This window comes from Entelurus aequoreus, linkage group LG13 (genome assembly GCF_033978785.1).
Source record: "Entelurus aequoreus isolate RoL-2023_Sb linkage group LG13, RoL_Eaeq_v1.1, whole genome shotgun sequence".
NCBI lineage: Eukaryota > Metazoa > Chordata > Actinopteri > Syngnathiformes > Syngnathidae > Entelurus > Entelurus aequoreus.
The window spans coordinates 44,748,360-44,771,401 of record NC_084743.1 but is presented as its reverse complement, the minus strand read 5'-3'; the positions used below and the strand labels follow the sequence as shown (position 1 = coordinate 44,771,401).

General features: G+C 40.7%; 1 protein-coding gene across 5 annotated transcripts in view; it reads right to left on the bottom strand.

Annotated features, from left to right (window-relative positions):
- The window catches only part of usp2a (ubiquitin specific peptidase 2a), a 98,607-nt gene that overhangs the window by 8,168 nt on the left and 67,397 nt on the right, over positions 1-23,042 (bottom strand). For all 5 annotated transcript variants that reach the window (XM_062067894.1, XM_062067896.1, XM_062067897.1 and 2 more), the window contains 10 exons: positions 16,995-17,045; positions 16,759-16,882; positions 16,546-16,657; positions 12,688-12,798; positions 9,435-9,499; positions 9,257-9,360; positions 5,100-5,180; positions 4,945-5,023; positions 3,131-3,235; positions 1,587-1,707 (listed from right to left, as the gene is read on the bottom strand). In XM_062067894.1, coding sequence (XP_061923878.1) covers positions 1,587-1,707; positions 3,131-3,235; positions 4,945-5,023; positions 5,100-5,180; positions 9,257-9,360; positions 9,435-9,499; positions 12,688-12,798; positions 16,546-16,657; positions 16,759-16,882; positions 16,995-17,045 — 953 coding nt within the window. The remainder of the gene's footprint in view (positions 1-1,586; positions 1,708-3,130; positions 3,236-4,944; positions 5,024-5,099; positions 5,181-9,256; positions 9,361-9,434; positions 9,500-12,687; positions 12,799-16,545; positions 16,658-16,758; positions 16,883-16,994; positions 17,046-23,042) is intronic.

Genomic DNA, 23,042 nt, shown 5'->3' with positions numbered 1-23,042 from the left:
TCGCCTGCCTCCTCGCCTGCCACGGTTGTGGCCACTACCTGGTCGTCCGCCACGCCAAGTGCGCCCACCTCTTCGTCGGCCACGCATGTGGCCCTTCCCGGGTCGCCCACCTCGCCTGTGGTGGCGGCGTTCCACTCGCCGCCGCCACATGACTATGCCTCGGTGGATTCGGGGCCACTTGGCCTGGCGACCCACCGCCATGTCCCCCTCCCGCCCTCCCATGACTCTTGATCCTGTTTTGTGTTTTGGACATCTGGGATCTGTCCGTAAGGGGGGGGGGGTTCTGTCATGTCTGTTCATGTTTTTGTTTTGGCCATGTGTTTGTTTTTTGGACTCTTTTTAGTTCCTGGTTGCACTTCCTTGTTTGGTTTGGTTTCCATGGTCACCCATTAGTTTTCACCTGTCTTGTCACGCACCTGTTTCACGTTTCGAGTCACGCACCTGTTTTCACTGATCACGTCACTATTTAAATCTGTCTGTTTCTGTTGTTCGTCCTGGCGTCCTCACACATTCACACTCTGATGATCCATGCTGCTCTTTTTCATGTTTTTCTCATGCCAAGTAAGTTTAGTTTATTAAGACCAGTTAGTGTTGTTGTTTCTTTGTTCATAGTTTTTGTGCCCACGTGCATGTCTTTTGTTTCTTAGTCAAGTTTGTATTTCCGCCTTTGTGCGCGCCATTTGTTTGCTTCCTTTTTTTGTAGTTTATTAGTGTTAAAAAATAAATCATGTATTTGAATTCACGCCTTGCCCGCACCAATTTTCCTTTACCTTCCGGAGAAGCAAACCCCAAGAATCAAGTCATGACAAAATTAATGTAAAGTATCCAATCTATAGGAGAATAAGTGCTTTAAGTACATTTTGATAGACATGTAGCTAGAAACATGTTACAACAGAAAGTAACCAGCTATTAAAAATAAATTAACACGTAAATTATTATTAGTTTTGACAAAATAATACAACCAGAAATGACATAATAAGTTACTGCATACACCAGCACCAATCAGGAATCTTTGTAACACGTTTTGAAATGTTTCTATTGTCATTGACATACCAAACAATATATTGTGATATGTATCATAATTGCAGGAGGCTGCAATGTATATCTTTTAATGTAGATTTCAGGCCACATCTCCCATCCCGAGTTCCCCACTACTCTGTGCAGTCGTTATTTCCACACTGTCACGCACTACAGAGTCAATAGATGGCAGCATATGACCACGGAATACTGAAGGTGCGCTGCCAAGTTTTCAAAGGGTCATGGAATGAGCAAAAGTCATTCATACCAAAGCGAAGGTAGATCAAAATTTAAAAAGTATCTGGCACAGATGTGAGCAGTCCTCCACAAAAGCAGATTTCTTTGTATGTACAGTACAGTCAAGTCCGGGCTGATAACGTGTGCTGAATATTGTATGCTGAATTAGGGGCCTGATGAACCTCATAACTCTGAGTAAGACCCCTGCGGCATTTATATTGACTGCCAACCTTTCTCTTATGTTTGGTGAATGACTATGGTTAAGGTAGATAAAACATACAATATATTCAGATGTTATTGATTAAATGATCGTCGTCACAATTCAAAAGTACCTGGAGTCATTAAAGGTGTACCACTCTCCAGATGTGGGGTTGCGACAGTAGGCTGTGTAATGACCCCCCATAGTGGTGCCTGAGTGGTTGGACACTGCATACAGGTTGTAAACCGCATGGACTGAAACATTACAAAAAACAAAAAGTGTTTTAGTTGTAAAATATATCCGTTAATAAGTCATAAATCATAACTTAGTCTTTAAAATACTGACTGTATTTACACTTAATATTTGCAGTATTTACACTTAAAGGCCTACTGAAATGATTTTTTTTTATTTAAACGGCGATAGCAGGTCCATTCTTGATCATTTCGCGATATTGCCATATTTTTGCTGAAAGGATTTAGTAGAGAACATCGACAATAAAGTTTTGGTCGCTGATAAAAAAGTCTTGCCTGTACCGGAAGTAGCGTGACGTCATAGGTTGAAGGGCTCCTCACATTTCCCCATTGTTTACAATGCAGCGAAAGCGATTCGGACCGAGAAAGCGACGATTACCCCATTAATTTGAGCGAGGATGAAAGATTCGTGGATGAGGAACGTGAGAGTGAAGGACGAGAGTGCAGTGCAGGGCGTATATTTTTTCCCTCTGACCGTAACTTAGGTACAAGGGTTCATTGGATTCCACACTTTCTCCTTTTACTATTGTGGATCACGGATTTGTATTTTAAACCACCTCGGATACTATATCCTCTTGAAAATGAGAGTCGAGAACGCGAAATGGACATTCACAGTGACTTTTATCTCCACAACAATACATCCGCAAAGCTCTTTAGCTACGGAGCTAACGTGATAGCATCGGGCTTACATGCAGATAGAAACAAAAGAAATAAACCCCTGACTGGAAGGATAGACAGAAAATCAACAATACTATTAAACCATGAACATGTAACTACACGGTTAATGCTTTCCAGCCTGGCGAAGCTTAACAATGCTGTTGCTAACGACGCCATTGAAGCTAACTTAGCTACGGGACCTCATCAGAGCTATGATAAAAACATTAGCGCTCCACCTACGCCAGCCCTCATCTGCTCATCAACACCCGTGCTCACCTGCGTTCCAGCGATCGACGAAGGACTTCACCCGATCATAGATACGGTCGGCGGCTAGCATCGGATAGCGCGTCTGCTATCCATCTCAAAGTCCTCCTGGTTGTGTTGCTGTAGTCCGCCGCTAATACACCGATCCCAACTATAGCTTTCTTCTTTGCAGTCTTCATTGTTCATTTAACAAATTGCAAAAGATTCACCAACACAGATGTCCAGAATACTGTGGAATTTTGCGATGAAATCAGAGCTTTTTGTATTGGATCCAATGGGGTCCGAATACTTCCGTTTCAACCATTGACGTCACGCGCATACGTCATCATACATAGACGTTTTCAACCTGAAGTTTCGCGGGAAATTTAAAATTGCACTTTATAAGTTAACCCGGCCGTATTGGCATGTGTTGCAATGTTAAGATTTCATCATTGATATATAAACTATCAGACTGCGTGGTCGGTAGTGGTGGGTTTCAGTAGGCCTTTAATATTTTCAAACCTACTGCTGGTTTCAGAGGCAAACTCTTGCAAGTCGAGATCCTTCAGGGGGAAATTAACAAAGGTGGACAATTTGCTGGTTCTTCTTGCTTCTGAAAAGCGTTTGAGATCTTAAGAACAGTAAGTAGTCAAGGAGCATTGCTTTTGCTTGTAATGGTGCAACTAATTAGACTTTTTGCCTTATGTAATTGCCATATATATGTGTATATATATGTATATATATACTGTATATACATATACCGTAATTTCCGGACTATAAGCCGCTACTTTTTCCCCTCGTTCTGGTCCCTGCGGCTTATACAACGGTGCGGCTTATATACGGCCTGTTCTTCTCCGACACCGACGAAGAGGATTTCGGTGGTTTTAGTACACAGGAGGAAGACGATGACACAATGATTAAAGATTGACTTTTCATATACCGGTAGGCTGGTTATTTTGATAACGTACAGGCGAGCACTTTGTATTACTTTGCACCGTTGTATTATTTGTACTCTGCATGAATGCTGTTCGCCATGTCAAAGATGTGAAAGTTTGATTGAATGATTGAAAGATTTATTGTTAATAAATGGGACGCTTTGCGTTCCCAAACAGTCATCTCTGTCCCAACAATCCCCTCCGTGGTAGCAGGAACCCCTATATACTACGGTAATTACACATCAAAACCCTGCGGCTTATAGTCGGGTGCGGCTTATATATGGAGCAATCTGTATTTTCCCCTAAATTTAGTGGAGGAGTTCAAGTACCTCGGAGTCTTGTTAACGAGTGAGGGAAGAGTGGATCGTGAGATCGACAGGCGGATCGGTGCGGCGTCTTCAGTAATGCGGACGCTGTATCGATCCGTTGTGGTGAAGAAGGAGCTGAGCCGGAAGGCAAAGCTCTCAATTTACAGGTCGATCTACGTTCCCATCCTCACCTATGGTCATGAGCTTTGGGTTACGACCGAAAGGACAAGATCACGGGTACAAGCGGCCGAAATTAGTTTCCTCCGCCGGGTGGCGGGGCTCTCCCTTAGAGATAGGGTGAGAAGCTCTGCCATCCGGGGGGAACTCAAAGTAAAGCCGCTGCTCCTCCACATCGAGAGGAGCCAGATGAGGTGGTTCGGGCATCTGGTCAGGATGCCACCCGAACGCCTCCCTAGGGAGGTGTTTAGGGCACGTCCGACCGGTAGGAGGCCACGGGGAAGACCCAGGACACGTTGGGAAGACTATGTCTCCCGGCTGGCCTGGGAACGCCTCGGGATCCCCCGGGAGGAGCTGGACGAAGTGGCTGGGGAGAGGGAAGTCTGGGCTTCCCTGCTTAAGCTGCTGCCCCCGCGACCCGACCTCGGATAAGCGGAAGAAGATGGATGGATGGATGGATGGAGGGCTTATAGTCAGGTGCGGCTTATAGTCCGGAAATTACGGTACATATAGATGAGGTGGCGACATTCCCAGGGTGTACCCCGCCTTCTGCCCGATTGCAGCTGAGACAGGCTCTAGCACCCCCCGCGACCCCGAACGGGACAAGCGGTAGAAAATGCTTGTCCCTTTTATGGGGTCGCGGGGGGGTCGCTGGAGCCTATCTCAGCTACAATCGGGCGGAAGGCGGGGTACACCCTGGACAAGTCGCCACCTCATCACAGGGCCAACACAGATAGACAACATTCACACTCACATTCACACACTAGGGCCAATTTAGTGTTGCCGAATCAACTTATCCCCAGGTGCATGTCTTTGGAGGTGGGAGGAAGCTGGAGTACCCGGAGGGAACCCACGCAGTCACGGGGAGAACATGCAAACTCCACACAGAAAGATCCCGAGCCCGGGATTGAAAAGGATACGCAGAACTAAGATCTTGGGGAGCTTCTGTATTGTGAACTTCTTGGTGCATCTTCTCCTTGCTTTGCACTTGTAGCATGTCTGTGGAGATAACAAAACAACAGCACTTAGTATCATAGTAGAAGCTACATTTGCTCAAAAATATACTAAAACTTACTGGCTTCTCATCTCCGTCAAGGACATCTTCCTTGGTGAAGAGCCGGATGCAGTCCATAAGGCTCACCTCACCATAGCCCTTCTGATTGCAACAAATACATGCATTCACATTAGCAGACATACTTCTACAATGGAACCTGTTGAAGTCAACATCCCTTAAGATTGGCTGCCTCACATTGATAACCAAAAGCTTTGATCATACGGAAATCTTTTTTCGAGGTGCTAAAAATCTTTTTAAAAAATGTGTGCATTTTGTGAGCTGCAGTGGTAGAGTTACTACTGCCATGCTTTTATTTTGAAGCTTACTTTGCACTGAACAAGAAGTCACTGTTTGCACATCTCATAACAGAGTTATGTTGCTGTTGTTTGTTAAGCACCAATGATACCATTGTTTAATTTGCATATTTAGCAATGACGCATGTGCATATTCTGTCATTTCTTTTTGATTCATTTTTTTAATGTCACAAGCAAGATGGACTGTGAGTGCTGGACCCGCTGCTTGTTGAGAAGAGCGATGAATGCTTTAATGTTATTCTACAAAAGTGTCCAAAAAGATTTTGTCTTGCTATTATCTTGTTTTGATAAAACTAATTAAGTTGCTATGTTAGCAACACTGATCCTTCCTTCTATGCATACTTGCCAACCTTGAGACCTCCAATATCGGGGGGGGGGGGGGGGGGGGGGGGTTTGGGGGCGTGGTTATGGGGAGAGTATATTTACAGCCAGAATTCACCAACTCAAGTATTTCATATATATATATATATATATATATATATATATATATATATATATATATATATATATATATATATATATATATATATATATATATATATATATATATATATACATATATATATTTATTTTATTATATATATATAAATAAAAGAAATACTTGAATTTTAGTGTTCATGTATTTACACTTATACACACACACACACAACACTCATCTACTCATTGTTGTACTTGAAAGTACAATGCTTTGTTAAGGGTTGAATTGTCCATCCTCTTTCTATTCTGTCACTATTTTTCTAACCATGCTGAACACCCTCTCTGATGATGCATTGCTGTGTGGCACGCACAAAAGTGCTTTCATCAAATGCACGAGAGTGTGGAATCTTCCATCTCTCCCTAGCATGGCCCAAAACCGGTCAATCCTTGCTTCCTGGGGAAGATCTTCCCTGGCAAGCAATTGGTACTCCAGTACTTGTACCCGGAGGCTGGTCAGGTCCAATCGCAGGTGCGGCAGACTTTTTTTTGGGGGGGCGTGGCCTCCAGCTCCGGCTGAATACCGGGAGTTTGTCGGGAGAAAATCTCTGTCGGGAGGTTGTCGGGAGAGGCGCTGAATATCGGGATTCTCCCGCTAAAAACGGGAGGGTTGGCAAGTATGCTTCTATGTCTTCTTATTCTCTGGCAGACGATGTGAGTGTGAGGTGGGTTAGAAGCAGAGTAATGATGCTTTTGTGAAAAGCTACATTCCCAGACAGTCCCATTTTAATGTGTTTATGAGCGAAGGCTAACAGGTAGCGCCACATCTATTTGTGAGGGTCCAAATTTATTTGTGGCGGGCAGCCAAGTTTGCAGAATATTGTGGTAGTATTTCAGTTAGCTCTATGAAGGAGGTACACACAATGAAAACATTTCCTTGTACTTAAGGGGGACTGCACTTTTATTATAAACAAAGGTCAAAACCCTCCTTATACACTGTAGAAGTATGTATAATGTAGTAACAGACACGTTCACAACAATGTCATATGTACAATATTGACCGAATTTTGGTCATTTTATGCATTACCGGAACTAATTTCCTCAACACATTTATTTCCGTTGCCAAAGCAATGCACTTCCGACTTCCGGCAACAAACATGTTTTCCTACTTCCAAAAACAAACGTTTGTGTGTTCTAATCATAGCACTTTGTAATAGACGACAAAGATGTTTATTTTTTTGGACAATGAGGATTCACAACCTTATGTTTTAGAACAGGGGTCCCCAAACTTTTTGACTCGGGGGCCGCATTGGGTTAAAACAATTTGGCCGGGGGCCGGGCTGTATATACTGTATATATATATATATATATATATATATATATATATATATATATATATATATATATATATATATATATATATATGTATATATGTATATATGTATATATATATATATATATATATATATATATATATATATATATATATATATATATATATATATATATATATATATATATATATATATATATATATATATATATATATATATATATATATATATATATATATATATATATATATATATATATATATATTATAACTTTTTGACTCGGGGGCCGCATTGGGTTAAAACAATTTGGCCGGGGGCCGGGCTATATTTTCTGTATATATATATTATATATATATATATATATATATATATATATATATATATATATATATATATATATATATATATATATATATATATATATATATATATATATATATATACATATATATATATATATATATATATATGAAGTGCTCTAAAACTTGCTGGTAGACGGCTGCGTTGACCCTGGAAAAAAGAGCTGGACTGCTGCTGAGTGGTCTAAAGTCATGTTTTCTGACGAAAGCAAATTTTGCATTTCCTTTGGAAATCGAGGTCCCAGAGTCTGGAGGAAGACAGGAGAGGCACAGGATCCACGTTGCCTGAAGTCTAGTATAAAGTTTCCACCATCAGTGATGGTTTGGGGTGCCATGTCATCTGCTGGTGTCGGTCCACTCTGTTTCCTGAGATCCAGGGTCAACGCAGCCGTCTACCAGCAAGTTTTAGAGCACTTCATGCTTCCTGCTGCTGACCTGCTCTATGGAGATGGAGATTTCAAGTTCCAACAGGACTTGGCGCCTGCACACAGCGCAAAATCTACCCGTGCCTGGTTTACGGACCATGGTATTTCTGTTCTAAATTGGCCCGCCAACTCCCCTGACCTTAGCCCCATAGAAAATCTGTGGGGTATTGTGAAAAGGAAGATGCAGAATGCCAGACCCAAAAACGCAGAAGAGTTGAAGGCCACTATCAGAGCAACCTGGGCTCTCATAACACCTGAGCAGTGCCAGAAACTCATCGACTCCATGCCACGCCGCATTAACGCAGTAATTGAGGCAAAAGGAGCTCCAACCAAGTATTGAGTATTGTACATGCTCATATTTTTCATTTTCATACTTTTCAGTTGGCCAACATTTCTAAAAATCCCTTTTTTGTATTAGCCTTAAGTAATATTCTAATTTTGTGACACACGGAATTTTGGATTTTCATTTGTTGCCACTTCAAATCATCAAAATTAAATGAAATAAAAATTTGAATGCATCAGTCTGTGTGCAATGAATAAATATAATGTACAAGTTACACCTTTTGAATGCAATTACTGAAATAAATCAAGTTTTTCAAAATATTCTAATTTACTGGCTTTTACCTGTACATTCACACACTAGGGCCAATGTAGTGTTGCCAATCAACTTATCCCCAGGTGCATATATATATATATATATATATATATATATATATATATATATATATATATATATAAGATATATATAGCGCACTTTCCGCGCGCGCGATGATGTCACGTTATCGATGAGAAAATGCATTTTTAGACAATATGATTTGCCTGAGCGGCTAGGAGACACCGTGAGTAGCAAGCGGTACAAAGTGGATAAGAAAAGACATAATTATTATTATTATTATTTTTTTAATACTTGGGGACTACCCGCGGGCCTGATTTTAGACGCTGGCGGGCCGGATCCGGCCGTAGTTTGGAGACCCCTGTTTTAGAACCTGAATATACAGAGGATGAACTGCTGGTTATAGAAGAGAGTACGAAGAGAGGGTGAAACGTTAGAGCAGACAGAAGCCGAGTGAGGACCGTGGCTTGACGCTGCAAATGTGGAATTTGGAGCCAGGCTATGCTGACATAAATGTAGTGCTTACCCAAAATCAACTGGAAAAAAAACCTCCTCTGTCATTTTGACCAAACAGACATGTCCATCGAATGAGCCGATTATTACAAATTAGATTGCAAAAAAAAACCAACGTATGTGTTCTTGTCTGTCATAAGGATTGTGAACAATAGGCAATATTCCCCCAAAAAAGTGCAGTTCCCCTTTAATGTTTTATATATTACCTTGGCAATAGGCAAAGACAGATCCCAGAAAGGGTCAAAGACAGTCGAGCAGAAACCACAATGGCTGCAGGTCAGTGAGCTTTTGAGCTGTCCAACAAACAAGTCTGAAAGAAAATGTTTTTGACACCTCAACTATAACGCCAAGCCAAATAAAACTGAAAACCAAAGTTCTACTTACCGACAATTTTACTGTCTTCCCTCTCCAGGTATTTACTCCACATCTTCCTACCTTTCTCCTCATCCCTGATTGAGGACAATGCAGAATGCTGTTAACGTGTCCACTAAGTGCAACAGTTTAAATCAGTTCATCACTATGCTGTTTCCAACACAACAGTGTAAATCGCCACGATACAACAGTGCTGAGTTGGTAATACGCTTCATAAACCACCATGTTGGCACTTTTTTCTTCCCACTTTCTTGTCATGTAAAAGTGACAATTCTGTGTCGACCAATCAATGGACAGCGGTGTGTTTAGCCTTACACTAGCTTACCACAACATCGTTTTTCCAATGAACTGATGCGTCAAAGTCAAACAGCTCAGGGATCCTTACAACTTCTAGCAATGGAAATGCATAAACATGCACACTGTACTGAAGGGTGGGAAAACCTTATTGAAGGGTTAGTGCAGCTTTTTCTGTTCCAAGATGCAAAGTTCTTCAAAGTTGCGACTGCTTTCCCGGATCGTTTTGTTGTCCACAATTGGACAGCGTAGATTTGTTTGGATCACAGCAGAGGGATTTGGAACATTGCAGAGATTAACACTGACCCTTCAACAAGCAGTTAGGTAACCTATACTAATATACAAAAATAATTTAGGGCATCTGATCTGATAGCTAACGCAGGAGAAAGTGACACACATTGTTTGAAATTATCACTCTTTTTACTCACTGGTCAATGCTATTAAATGCAATGCGATTAATATTGCTACTACGGATACTTTCAACAAAAACTCCTCAAAACAGCCCACTACCTATAATATGGGCTTTTTAAACATAACGTCATTGTCTTCCAAAACGTTATTAGTTAATGAAGTCATCAGAGACAACAATCTTGATGTCGTTGGTCTAGCCGAGACCTGGCTCAAACCAGACGATTTTTTTGCGCTGGGTGAGGCGTCTCCTCCTGGCTATGCGGGAACGCATATTGCCCGCCCCATTAAAAGGGGTGGGGGTGTTGCACTAATATACAACAAAAACTTTAGCCTTACCTCGGACCTAAATAATAAATATAACTCGTTTGAGGTGCTTACTGTGAGGTTTGTCACACCGCTGCCTCTGCACCTGGCTGTCATCTACCGCCCCCCAGGGCCCTATTCGGACTTTATCAATGAATTTTCAGAGTTCGTTGCTGATCTAGTGACGCACGCCGACAATATAATCATAATGGGAGACTTTAACATCCATATGAATACCCCATCGGACCCTCCATGCGTGGCGCTCCAGACTATAATTGATAGCTGTGGTCTTACACAAATAATAAATGAACCCACGCATCGCAACGGTAATACGATAGATCTAGTGCTTGTCAGGGGTGTCACCACCTCTAAAGTTACGATACTCCCGTACACTAAAGTAATGTCCGATCATTACCTTATAAAATTCGAAGTTCTGACTCATTGTCAACAAACTAATAATAATAATAATAACTACTATAGCAGCCGCAACATTAATACTGCCACAACGACGACTCTTACTGACCTACTGCCTTCGGTAATGGCACCATTCCCAAATTATGTGGGCTCTATTGATAACCTCACTAACAGCTTTAACGACGCCCTGCGCGACACCATTGATAGTGTAGCACCGCTAAAGCAAAAAAGGGCCCCTAAAAGGCGTACCCCATGGTTTACAGAAGAAACTAAAGCCCAGAAATTATCATGTAGAAAGCTGGAACGCAAATGGCGTGCGACTAAACTTGAGGTTTTCCATCAAGCATGGAGTGATAGTTTAATAACTTATAAACGCATGCTCACCTCAGCTAAAGCTAAATATTACTCAAATCTCATCCACCTCACAAAAATGATCCTAAATTTTTGTTTAGTACAGTAGCATCGCTAACCCAACAAGGGACTCCTCCCAGTAGCTCCACCCACTCAGCAGATGACTTTATGAATTTCTTTAATAAGAAAATTGAAGTCATTAGAAAAGAGATTAAAGACAATGCATCTCAGCTACAGCTGGGTTCTATTAACACAAATACGACGGTATATACGACGGACGTTGCCCTCCAGTTTTGTAGTCAGCTGGAGGCGTGTCTTAATGAAATTAAACAATGGATGTCCGCTAACTTTTTGCAACTCAACGCTAAGAAAACGGAAATGCTGATTATCGGTCCTGCTCAACACCGACATCTATTTAATAATACCACCTTAACATTTGACAACCAAACAATTAAACAAGGCGACTCGGTAAAGAATCTGGGTATTATCTTCGACCCAACTCTCTCGTTTGAGTCACACATTAAGAGTGTTACTAAAACGGCCTTCTTTCATCTCCGTAATATCACTAAAATTCATTCCATTTTGTCCACAAGCGATGCTGAGATCATTATTCATGCGTTCGTTACATCTCGTCTCGATTACTGTAACGTTTTATTTTCGGGCCTCCCTATGTCTAGCATTAAAAGATTACAGATGGTACAAAATGCGGCTGCTAGACTTTTGACAAAAACAAGAAAGTTTGATCATATTACGCCTATACTGGCTCACCTGCACTGGCTTCCTGTGCACTTAAGATGCGACTTTAAGGTTTTACTACTTACGTATAAAATACTAAACGGTCAAGCTCCTGCCTATCTTGCCGATTGTATTGTACCATATGTCCCGGCAAGAAATCTGCATTCAAAGAACTCCGGCTTATTAGTGATTCCCAGAGCCCAAAAAAAGTCTGCGGGCTATAGAGCGTTTTCTATTCGGGCTCCAATACTATGGAATGCCCTCCCGGTAAAAGTTAGAGATGCTACCTCAGTAGAAGCATTTAAGTCTCATCTTAAAACTCATTTGTATACTCTAGCCTTTAAATAGACTCCCTTTTTAGACCAGTTGATCTGCCGTTTCTTTTCTTTTCTTTTCTACTCTGCTCCGGGGTGGACCGCTAGCCTGTCCATCAGATGGGGACATCTCTACGCTGCTGACCCGTCTCCGCTCGGGATGGTTCCCGCTGGCCCCACCATGGACTGGACTTTCGCTGATGTGTTGGACTTTCACAATATTATGTCAGACCCACTCGACACCGAGGATGTCGTTGTGGCTTGTACAGCCCTTTGAGACACTTGTGATTTAGGGCTATATAAATAAACATTGATTGATTGATTGATTGATTGATTTTCATTATCGAATATCACAGAAAGAATAATTACGCCCATATTTAGAGAACGTCTTACACACATGCACGCACGCACACACGCACACGCACAGTCAACAAAACACTTACAGTAGGTGATCAAAGTCTTCGGCAGTGCCTCGTGGCCTGACGGTGACTCTGTTGACCTCATTGTGCAGGCCGTCCAGGAGAAAGCGCAGGAACTCTTGAGCGTCCTGTTGGCTGGGGGACACACAAACAGCACGTCTAAACTCTAGTCACTTGGGGACTCATTTATGTACATACTTGCTGAAGATGTCAACATAGGTGACTAGGGATGGTACCTGGGAAACGATATCGGTACAAATGTTCGTATTTTTTGTATGTGGTCATGCGTTAATAAATGTTAATTGTTTAATAACAAAATTACATGTTTAATTAACATTGAACAGTGATAGATAACTGAGCTGGGCAGATTTATTATTAATATTATTACATATTTTGTTTTCTTTCACTTCTAAGTCTCATTTGAAAGTATTTTATAGTAAACTTTGCATGCATGCAATTCCAAGATGTTAGATGTATAGACAGTGTTTTGCCTAGTCAGGGAGTAGTCTTTGCCATTAATCTAAATGATTTTTTTTGTTGCGCCTTAGAAGTGTTTCTACTGTAAGTTTTAAACTTATTACACACCAGCTGTTTGAGTGTAACGTGCATCTTGGTTTTTTTTAATTTTTATTTAGAGGTGTTGAAATCGCCATGTAAAATCCCTAATGCTAATCAGTAGCATGTTTACTGCAAATCCAATGTAAATTAGCATCAAGCTAGTACATTTTGGAAAGGGTTCCCCTGGGCCCTCTGGCTTCCTCCCACCTCCAAAGACATGCGCCTGGGGAGGTTTATTGGCAACACTAAATTGTCCTTAGTGTGTGAATGTGAGTGTGAATGTTGTCTGTCTATCTTTGGTGGCGACTTGTCCAGGGTGTACCCCGCCTTCTGCTCGAGTGCAGCTGGGATAGGCTCCAGCACCCCCTGCCACCCCAAATGGGACAAGCGGTAGAAAATGGATGGATGGATGGAACCTTACTTTACCTTAAAGCAGGGATGTCCAAAATGGGGCCCGCAGCTAATTTTTTAACGGCCTGCGGCATATTCATAAGATTATGTATAAAAAAACACATAGAAAAATGGATAAAAGAGCAAACCCGTGAACGTGAAATAGTTGCAATGTTGAAAGCTGCCGTGCAGGCTTTTTTCTTTAAAGCTGATATTGTTGAAAAAATAATAATGAATCAAAATCAATGTTGTTAAGAATTACTTACCTATTCAAGGCTCTACATACTTCACACAAATATTTTTTGGGGAAAATATTGCATATATTGTGTTTGCCACATAAAAAAACAGTTTTCTTTGCCAAAAAGGGCATAAAACAAATAAATAGAAAATACATTATACAAACTTAAAAATAACTTTTATGAGTGGGGCCCTTTTGGATCCACAAGAATTTCCATTGCTCCAAAATATTAATTAATTAAAATGTTTATCAATAACGTTATGAATTATGACCTCTTTAAGACTCCATTTACCTCACATCACTTAGACATTTTTGGGGGGGAATTATATTACATATTTTGTGTATTGACCATAAAAACAGGGTTCTTTGCCAAAAAAAAGCATAATACATAAACAAATGTTTTAAGTTTATATGGACAGCTAGGCTTGAAGTTGATCTAGAGATTTAAAGGCCTACTGAAATGATTTTTTAAAATTTAAACGGGAATAGCAGATCCATTCTATGTGTCATACTTGATCATTTCGCGATATTGCCATATTTTTGCTGAAAGGATTTAGTAGAGAAAATCGACGATAAAGTTTGCAACTTTTGCTCGCTGATAAAAAAAAGCCTTGCCAGTACCGGAAGTAGCGTGACGTCACAGGAGCTAGTATTCCTCACAATTCCCCATTGTTTACAATGGAGCGAGAGAGATTCGGACCGAGAAAGTGATGATTACCCCATTAATTTGAGCGAGGATGAAAGATTCGTAGATGAGGAACGTTACAGTGAAGGACTTGAGAGACAGTGATGGACGTATCTTTTTTCGCTCTGACCGTAACTTAGGTACAAGCTGGCTCATTGGATTCCACACTCTCCTTTTTTTTTTGTGGATCACGGATTTGTATTTTAAACCACCTCGGATACTATATCCTCTTGAAAATGAGAGTCGAGAACGCGAAATGGACATTCAGTGCCTTTTATCTCCACGACAATACATCGGCGAAATGCTTTAGCTACGAGCTAACATGATAGCATCGTGCTTTAACTGCATATAGAAACAAAAAAATAAACCCCTGACTGGAAGGATGGATAGAAAATCAACAATACTATTAAACCGTGGACATGTAAATACACGGTTAATGCTTTCCAGGCTGGCGAAGGTTAACATGCTGTGCTAACGACGCCATTGAAGCTAACTTAGCAACGGGACCTCACAGAGCTATGCTAAAAACATTAGCTCTCCACCTACGCCAGCCAGCCCTCATCTACTCATCAACACCCGTGCTCACCTGCGTTCCAGCGATCGGCAGAAGGACGAAGGACTTCACCCGATGCGTTTGGCGGCCCGGAGACGTAGGAAGTGAAGGTGAGGTCGGCGGCTAGCGCGGCTAGCGTGGCTAGCGCTCCAACAAAGTCCTCCTGGTTGTGTTGCTGTAGTCCGCTGCTAATACACCGATCCCACCTACAACTGTCTTCTTTGCAGCCTTCATTGTTCATTAAACAAATTGCAAAAGATGTCCAGAATACTGTGGAATTATGAAATGAAAACAGAGCTTTTTGTATAGGATTCTACGGGTACCATAACTTCCGTTACTCTGACTTCGTAACGCGCATACGTCATCATACCGACGTTTCAGCCGGATATTTCCCGGGAAGTTTTAAATGTCACTTTATAAGTTAACCCGGCCGTATTGGCATGTGTTGCAATGTTAAGATTTCATCATTGATATATAAACTATCAGACTGCGTGGTCGGTAGTAGTGGGTTTCAGTAGGCCTTTAAGTGTTGAATTTAATAAAAGTAATATTAATAATATATTACTTATTTTTACCATTTTTATGCCAAAATCAGGCCAAACTTGATGGGAGCCCTAAAGGTAAAAAAAAAATCAACATTGTATGGGTTTTGAAAATGAAAAGCACCAAAATGGCCCCCGCATGCTTACATTTTTCAGTGTGCGGTCCTCAGTGCAAAAAGTTTGGACACCCCTGGGGCCTTAAGAGTTTTGTATTGCTCATTTGGAATGTAAAATTGTAACATTACATAGAGGCAATGCGACTGAGTCTGCTCTAAGTGCTGCTTGAGTGCTTGTTTGTCCAACAAGTGTTTGAGCCGGCGTGATGTCATGGGCAAATGAGGTATCAAAATGTGGCGCACTTTGATTTTCGTGAATCGATACCCGGTAGTACCGTCAGAATTCAGTCGGTGCCTACAAAAGCACTGAATTTGGTACTTATCCCTGTCGACATACAGTGAGTGAAACTAGCCATTGTTTGCACATTTACTCGTGACTTTCGCCAGAGGCAGACATATTAGGCGAATGGGCAATAAAAATGGATTTTTAAATCAGATTTATTGACATTATCCTCCATTTAGTTTTTCCTGTTTTCATTTGATATGTTATACTCTTATCTAACACAGCTGCAGTGGTCATTTCTTGACTACATTAATGGCAGACCAGGGTGATGAGTTTGTTGACATAAGTAGGATCGACTTAAGCTAGTTCCACTGTGATTGACATACCAATCTACAGATGAAGATTACGAGGCACTAACCATAACGCCTAAAAGTGCTTTTAACATTTCTCCTTTGCTCTAAACTAGCCACTATCGCCAAATCGTACACCCGACAACACACTTAATCTTGTACAGCATTGTTCCTTGTCCTATGTTCCATGTATCGTGTCCCTCCTAAAAAAGGATAAAACTGCTTACTTGTATCCGACAAATCTGGGAGCATATCTCTGGATCTGAGTTTTGAATTCAGAGGGACTGACTGCTTCACTGCTGGTTGATGACCACATGGTTTGTATCAGCTTGGCAAATTCTACCAACAAAGACACATTAATGACAATTATTCTGCAGTCAAACGGGAGCAGGTGAGCAGCTGTGCTCAGTTGAAGTTCCTAAATCCAGAGAGTTTCTCACCTTCCATGAGGGCTGTGTTGGTGCGGCTGTTGTTGTTAAGGTCTTTTCGGTGTAAGTTGTGCAGGCAATAGTCTCGCAGGCTGTGTGTGTTGCTGAGACATTGCAGGATGCTGTTCATGAAACACTGCAAAAACACAACAAACATAAAAACAGCAAGTCTTTACATCATCTTACTACACCATAAATGACATTTTTCATAGCACAGATGCCAAAACCTGTACAAGAGCTGCACTCACAGTGTTTCCGAGGTTTTTTAGTCCCACCAGCCCCTGTGCACTCTTTGAGTTCTGAAAGGGAAACACACACATTAATTAGATAAAGCACTGCAGGCAAAGGACATCTCTATGCTGGTGACCCATCTCCGCTCGGGATGGTTCCTGCTGGCCCCACTATGGACTGGACTTTCGCTGATGTGTTGGACTTTCACAATATTATGTCAGACCCACTCGACATCTATTGCTTTCGGTCTCCCCTAGAGAGGGGGGGGGGGGACCCACATATGCGGTCCTCTCCAAGGTTTCTCATAGTCATTTACATTGACGTCCCACTGGGGTGAGTTTTCCTTGCCCGTATGTGGGCTCTGTACCGAGGATGTCGTTGTGGCTTGTACAGCCCTTTGAGACACTTGTGATTTAAGTTAAGTTAAGTTAAGTTAAGTTAAAGTACCAATGATTGTCACACACACACTAGGTGTGGTGAAATTTGTCCTCTGCATTTGACCCATCCCCTTGATCACCCCCTGGGAGGTGAGGGGAGCAGTGGGCAGCAGCGTAGCCGCGCCCGGGAATCATTTTTGGTGATTTAGGGCTATATAAATAAACATTGATTGATTGATTGATTGATTGATTGATTGATTGATATCGGTGTCATATTATTAAAAAAACAAGTATCGGATTATATCATCTTGTATCTAAAATCTCTGATACAAGCAGTCCTGTAGGGCATTTACTTGTGCAAAGCTCGACAGCCATTTAACAGCTAAATATTCACCAATTATCGTATTTTTTGGACTATAAGTCACTCCGGAGTATAAGTCGCACCGGCCGAAAATGCATAATAAAGAAGGAAAAAAACATACATAAATCGCACTGGAGTATAAGTCGCATTTTTTGGGGAAATTTATTTGATAAAACCCAACACCAAGAATAGACATTTGAAAGGCAATTTAAAATAAATGAAGAATAGTGAACAACAGGCTGAATAAGTGTACGCTATATGACGCACAAATAACCAACTGAGAACGTGGCTGGTATGTTAACGTAACATATTATGGTAAGAGTCATTCAAATAACTATAACATATAGAACATGCTATACGTTTACCAAACAATCTGTCACTCCTAATCGCTAAATCAGATGAAATCTTATACGTGAAGTCTCTTACATGAATGAGCTAAATAATATTATTTGATATTTTACGGTAATGTGTTAATAATTTCACACATAAGTCGCTCCTGAGTATAAGTCGCACCCCCGGCCAAACTATGAAAAAAACTTCGACTTATAGTCCCAAAAATACGGTAATGGTAAATAGATTATACTTCTATCTTTGTTGGCCCTGCGATGAGGTGGCGACTTGTCCAGGGTGTACCCCGCCTTCCCCCCGAATGCAGCTGAGATAGGCTCCAGCACCCCTTGCGACCCCAAAAGGGACAAGCGGTAGAAAATGGATGGATGGATGTATACCGCTTTTCTACCTTTAAGGTATTCAAAGTGCTTTGACTCTATTTCCACATTCACCCATTCATACACTGATGGCAGTAGCTGCCATGCAAGGCGCTAACCATGACCCATCAGGAGCAAGGGTAAAGTGTCTTTCCCAAGGACACAACAGACGTGACTAGGATGGCAAAAGCTAGGATCATACGTGGAACCCTCAAGTTGCTGGTACGGCCGCTCTACCACACAAATTTCATATTTTATATTTATTCCTGTCATGTGCTGCCAGAATTAAATAATTGTTGTAATAGAAGTCAAATTAACCAACTCTTATTGTATAAGCCTAAAATTGTTCTTCAGTTTTCACTGATGTAATTCAAGCCTCCTATTGATTCCCGTGTCACGATGTGACACAAAACAAAATGCAATTACACATCAACATCCTTTTCCTAAGCACCCTATTAAAAAGGATTTGAATATGAGTGTGAATTGCTGGCTAAGGCTTTGATACCAGCCAGTAGCATTACTATAATGATAGCTAATTATGTTATGCCAATGCTGCAGTAATTTCCATACATAAGCAGTTTAATTTAAATCAATTGTGTCTAAATGTGTGGTACATAAGTGTATGTGGTTTCAGTCATTTAAACACAAATTAGCTGGGACAGTAAGAAGTGTTAAGAAAACACAAAATGTTGACTATCAAATACAAATACAACTTTGAGTTATTTGATCAAGATTTGACAATTAACACATAATCATAAACCTTTAATTTAATCCCTGCATGACAGCATCACACATCAGTCCAGCTATTAACAGCTATAATCAGGGAACTTTGTACTTTCATTTTGTGTTTGATGTTGCCTAGGCCTGGGACGATAAATCAATTTAACCATGAATCAATAATTGAACAATGAATTAAAATTAGGTCGGCAACCTTGTCTGCAGCGATAAATTGCTATCTCTGTGTGTGTTTGTTTATTTTCTTAGTCTCTTGCTTTCAAACAGGGTACAAGAGGGTTCACTCCGTGCAACCCAAACATGTTATTCAATAGCAGAATTAAATGAACGGAGTGAATCCTTTTGTCAGTCATCTACAATCTTTGTCTCGATGGGCAAAGGCGGGACAGTAAGCTTCCACACAAAGAATGCACTGATAGAGCCTCGCTAGTTGCGACCCGCTAACGAGAAGCACTGCAAGGTAATACAATATAGATTGTAAAAGCCAAATGATTGCAGAGCCAAATGTCCCTGTGTGGGAATATTTTAAACCGAATGAGCAACAAGAACTCATCAACATGGACGAACAAGCCAGTATGCCAAATTTGTTGGGAAAAAATAGCAACAAACAAAAAAAGACAACAAAACAAACCACCTCATTGAATTTTCGAACTGAGGAAAAAAAGTATACGTGAAGTTGTTCAATATTAATTGAAGTGCAATTTTTAATAAAATATTTAGAGCCAGTTTAATTGTTATTTGTATACTCATTTAAATACAATAAAACAATGATATTGTTTATCTGCAATCATTTGTGGAACAATACATCATCCACCAAAATGTGTTATCTGCCCAGGCCCAACAATAACAACTTATATTCATGTTGACATAAGATGACTTATCATAGAAATGACCCCTTTTTCACTTACATTTTATGAAGACAAAAGCAGTTGACCGTCTATGTCGACTTAACACAGGAATTTTTGTAATAAGAGGAATACGGACGAGCGGGACTTGATAAAGTGGTCGGCATTGACAGGTTGTCGACATAAGTTAAGCCGATTTAAGTGGGTTCCACTATAACATTCAAAACAGATATATCCCATCAGCCAGCATATAGACAAAGACAATTCGGTTTTCCTGCTCATTTCCCTTCTTGCAAGTGTTAACCTTAAAATATACTTTTTGTCAGAAGCAGTAAAATGCCTTTGTCCATCTGGCAGTGCTGATCACCACCTACTAATTGGCTGGCAAACCAGCATGAGGCAAAGCAACGGAACAGTCTGTTCTGACCTGCCTCTCGGTTTGGCAGAACATCATAAACAATATCTCACTCTCCCTCTGAGGCTGCTTATGTTGCTACTGTTACGTCCCAACTCCCACATGAGTGTGTACTTTCTGTCACCAAATGTTTGTTTGTGCGCAAGGGAGAAAGAGCCAGCATGCTCTTTCTCCCTTGCGCACAAACAAACATTTGGTGACAGAAAGAACACTTTACACAGAAAGTATCATTTTAGTTTGGCCTCCAACGCACAAGGGTGAAATCAGTCATCAGTTCCTTGTGCCAACCTACACTGACAAGGACTTGCAGCTCAGCTCAATTGCTAATGCGCGCGCACACACACACATGCACACGGACACGTACGAACACACACGTACACATGCACAAACATACACACACTCGCACACGTGCACAAACACACAGACACTCGCAAACACACCAACACACAAACACACAAAATGGAAGGCTAAGAAGTACCATGAAGAAATACTTATTTGAACTCATGCTGATTTTTAAGTTTACCCCTGACAAAAATATAAACAGTCCAGAATTTGTATGGTGGGTTCATTTGAACAATGACAAAGAACATCAACAAAACTAGTGAAACAGGAATTTGATCCACAAGTGGTGGAGAAACCCTTGTTGGCAAGGTTGTTTTTGGTCAGAAAAACAGTCCCAAAGCAGAATGTTTCACCTCCATGTGTGACAGAAGAGATGTTGTTCCTTAGGTCATCTTCAGCATTTCTCTGCCTCTAAATATAACAAGTCAGTTTGATGCCAAAGAGGTAAATTTTAGTCTCATCAGACCACATCTCATTTCCACAAGCCTTGTCTCAATCATTCAAGTGTGCATTGTTATACTGCTGATGGGCCTATGCTGTACATGTAGGGATGATGTTCGAAACTGGTTTTCCTGGTTGTTTGATAAGAGTCATCGGACTCAAATCCCTTTTTGAGAACCGGTTCCCGTAATCGAGGCCACTATAGTAAAGAAAAAGAGTTGGCTCTTTATTCGAATCCCTGGGAACGAATCCCGTCCCACAGGAAATGCCCTGTGAGACATCACAGGCATTGACGTAGCTCAGTCATTAGGCGGCAGATACAGAAAGCAGCAAAAATAATGGACCGGAAAAAACGCCTCAAGGTATGGCTTCTTTTACAAAAAAATACCACGAGGAAACGACAATAAGCAATTATTGCCAGGGGGGGGGGGGGGATATTTAATTTCCATATTTGCTCACTTGTAGCCTTTAGGCTAAAATAAGGTTACCTCTTATGTCAACCAGGACTGCAGTAATGTTAGCTAGACTAACATTACCTAAGCATAGTCAGTGGCTAACGGTGCCGGTAACGTTAGCCTTTTTGTATGTGTCTGATAACGTTAACGTTATCTTGTAGCCTACACCACTCCAGAGTTTGCAGGTCTGTCTAATAAACTAGTGCTTTCTTTCTTTCTTTAGTTTATTTCATACATGAACACACTTACAGCATAACACATAACGGTTTCATATCATTTCACTTTACATCATGTCGGAAAAGTAGTAGGAAGAAGTACAGCTTATTTAATCCTACCCCTTTCCCACTTCAGAGCGTTTACAAATATATACATCATTTACTGACCTTTTTATAATAAAATAACATCTGTGAATTAGTATATACAACAGTTTTGTAATATGTAATTAATTAATTTAGTCATTGTTAATATACTGAGATGAAGAATATCTTATTTTCAATAAGGTTGAAAGTATTTCTCATAATTCTTCTTCTTTGTACTTTGTAAGCACTATTATTTTGAACAAATTCTGGATCCACCAGTGGATCATATCAGTACAATGTTTAACTTCATTACTTAATCCATTCCATCATTTAATTCCACATACTAATGCTAAAGACTTAATAACAGACACCCTAGTCTTCACATTCAGCTAATTTCCCCCGTAATTCTATGATGTGTCTATCCCTCATTTTCCCTCCAGGACAAGGACGTGCAGTCATTCCTGGAGGAGGCCACACTGATGGACCCCAGAAGGTTTGGATACAGACTGGAGGAGGATGTCGTCAAACCTATCTGTGTGTCCAAGCTAGTTCCACGCCAAGTGAACGTGTTTTTTCCACCGTTGGTGACACGATTAGCAAAGAGCGGGTCAGACTTGATCCTGAAAAAGCAGACATGCTAATTTTTTGGAAGAATAATTGTTGATTGATGACTGCGGCGTTCTTAGTGTCATGGTGTGTGTAGTTAGTATTTTCCAATAGCAGCAGAAGTGCACTTTTTGGAGAGCTGTATTATTTTCAGTTTTGTGCCCAAGGGACTGATTTTATTTAACACTATATTATTATTTAGACACCTATAGTGATCACAGAGACAGGTTGTTTTTGTGTTACTGTATATATTTGTTTTTCTGAAAAATCCCACTTTTAATATACTTTGGGTAACATCAGTCAATATTTATTTATTTAATTAAAATTTTTTAGGGGGGTAACAACAGTCAATATTTATTTATTTATCTTATAAGATAAAAGTGAGCTTTTGTTTAACCAAATATTGTGTGGTTTTTTCCATATACAACAACCTATCTGGATTCGATAAGAGAATCTATAAGGAATCGGTTCGATAAGAGGAT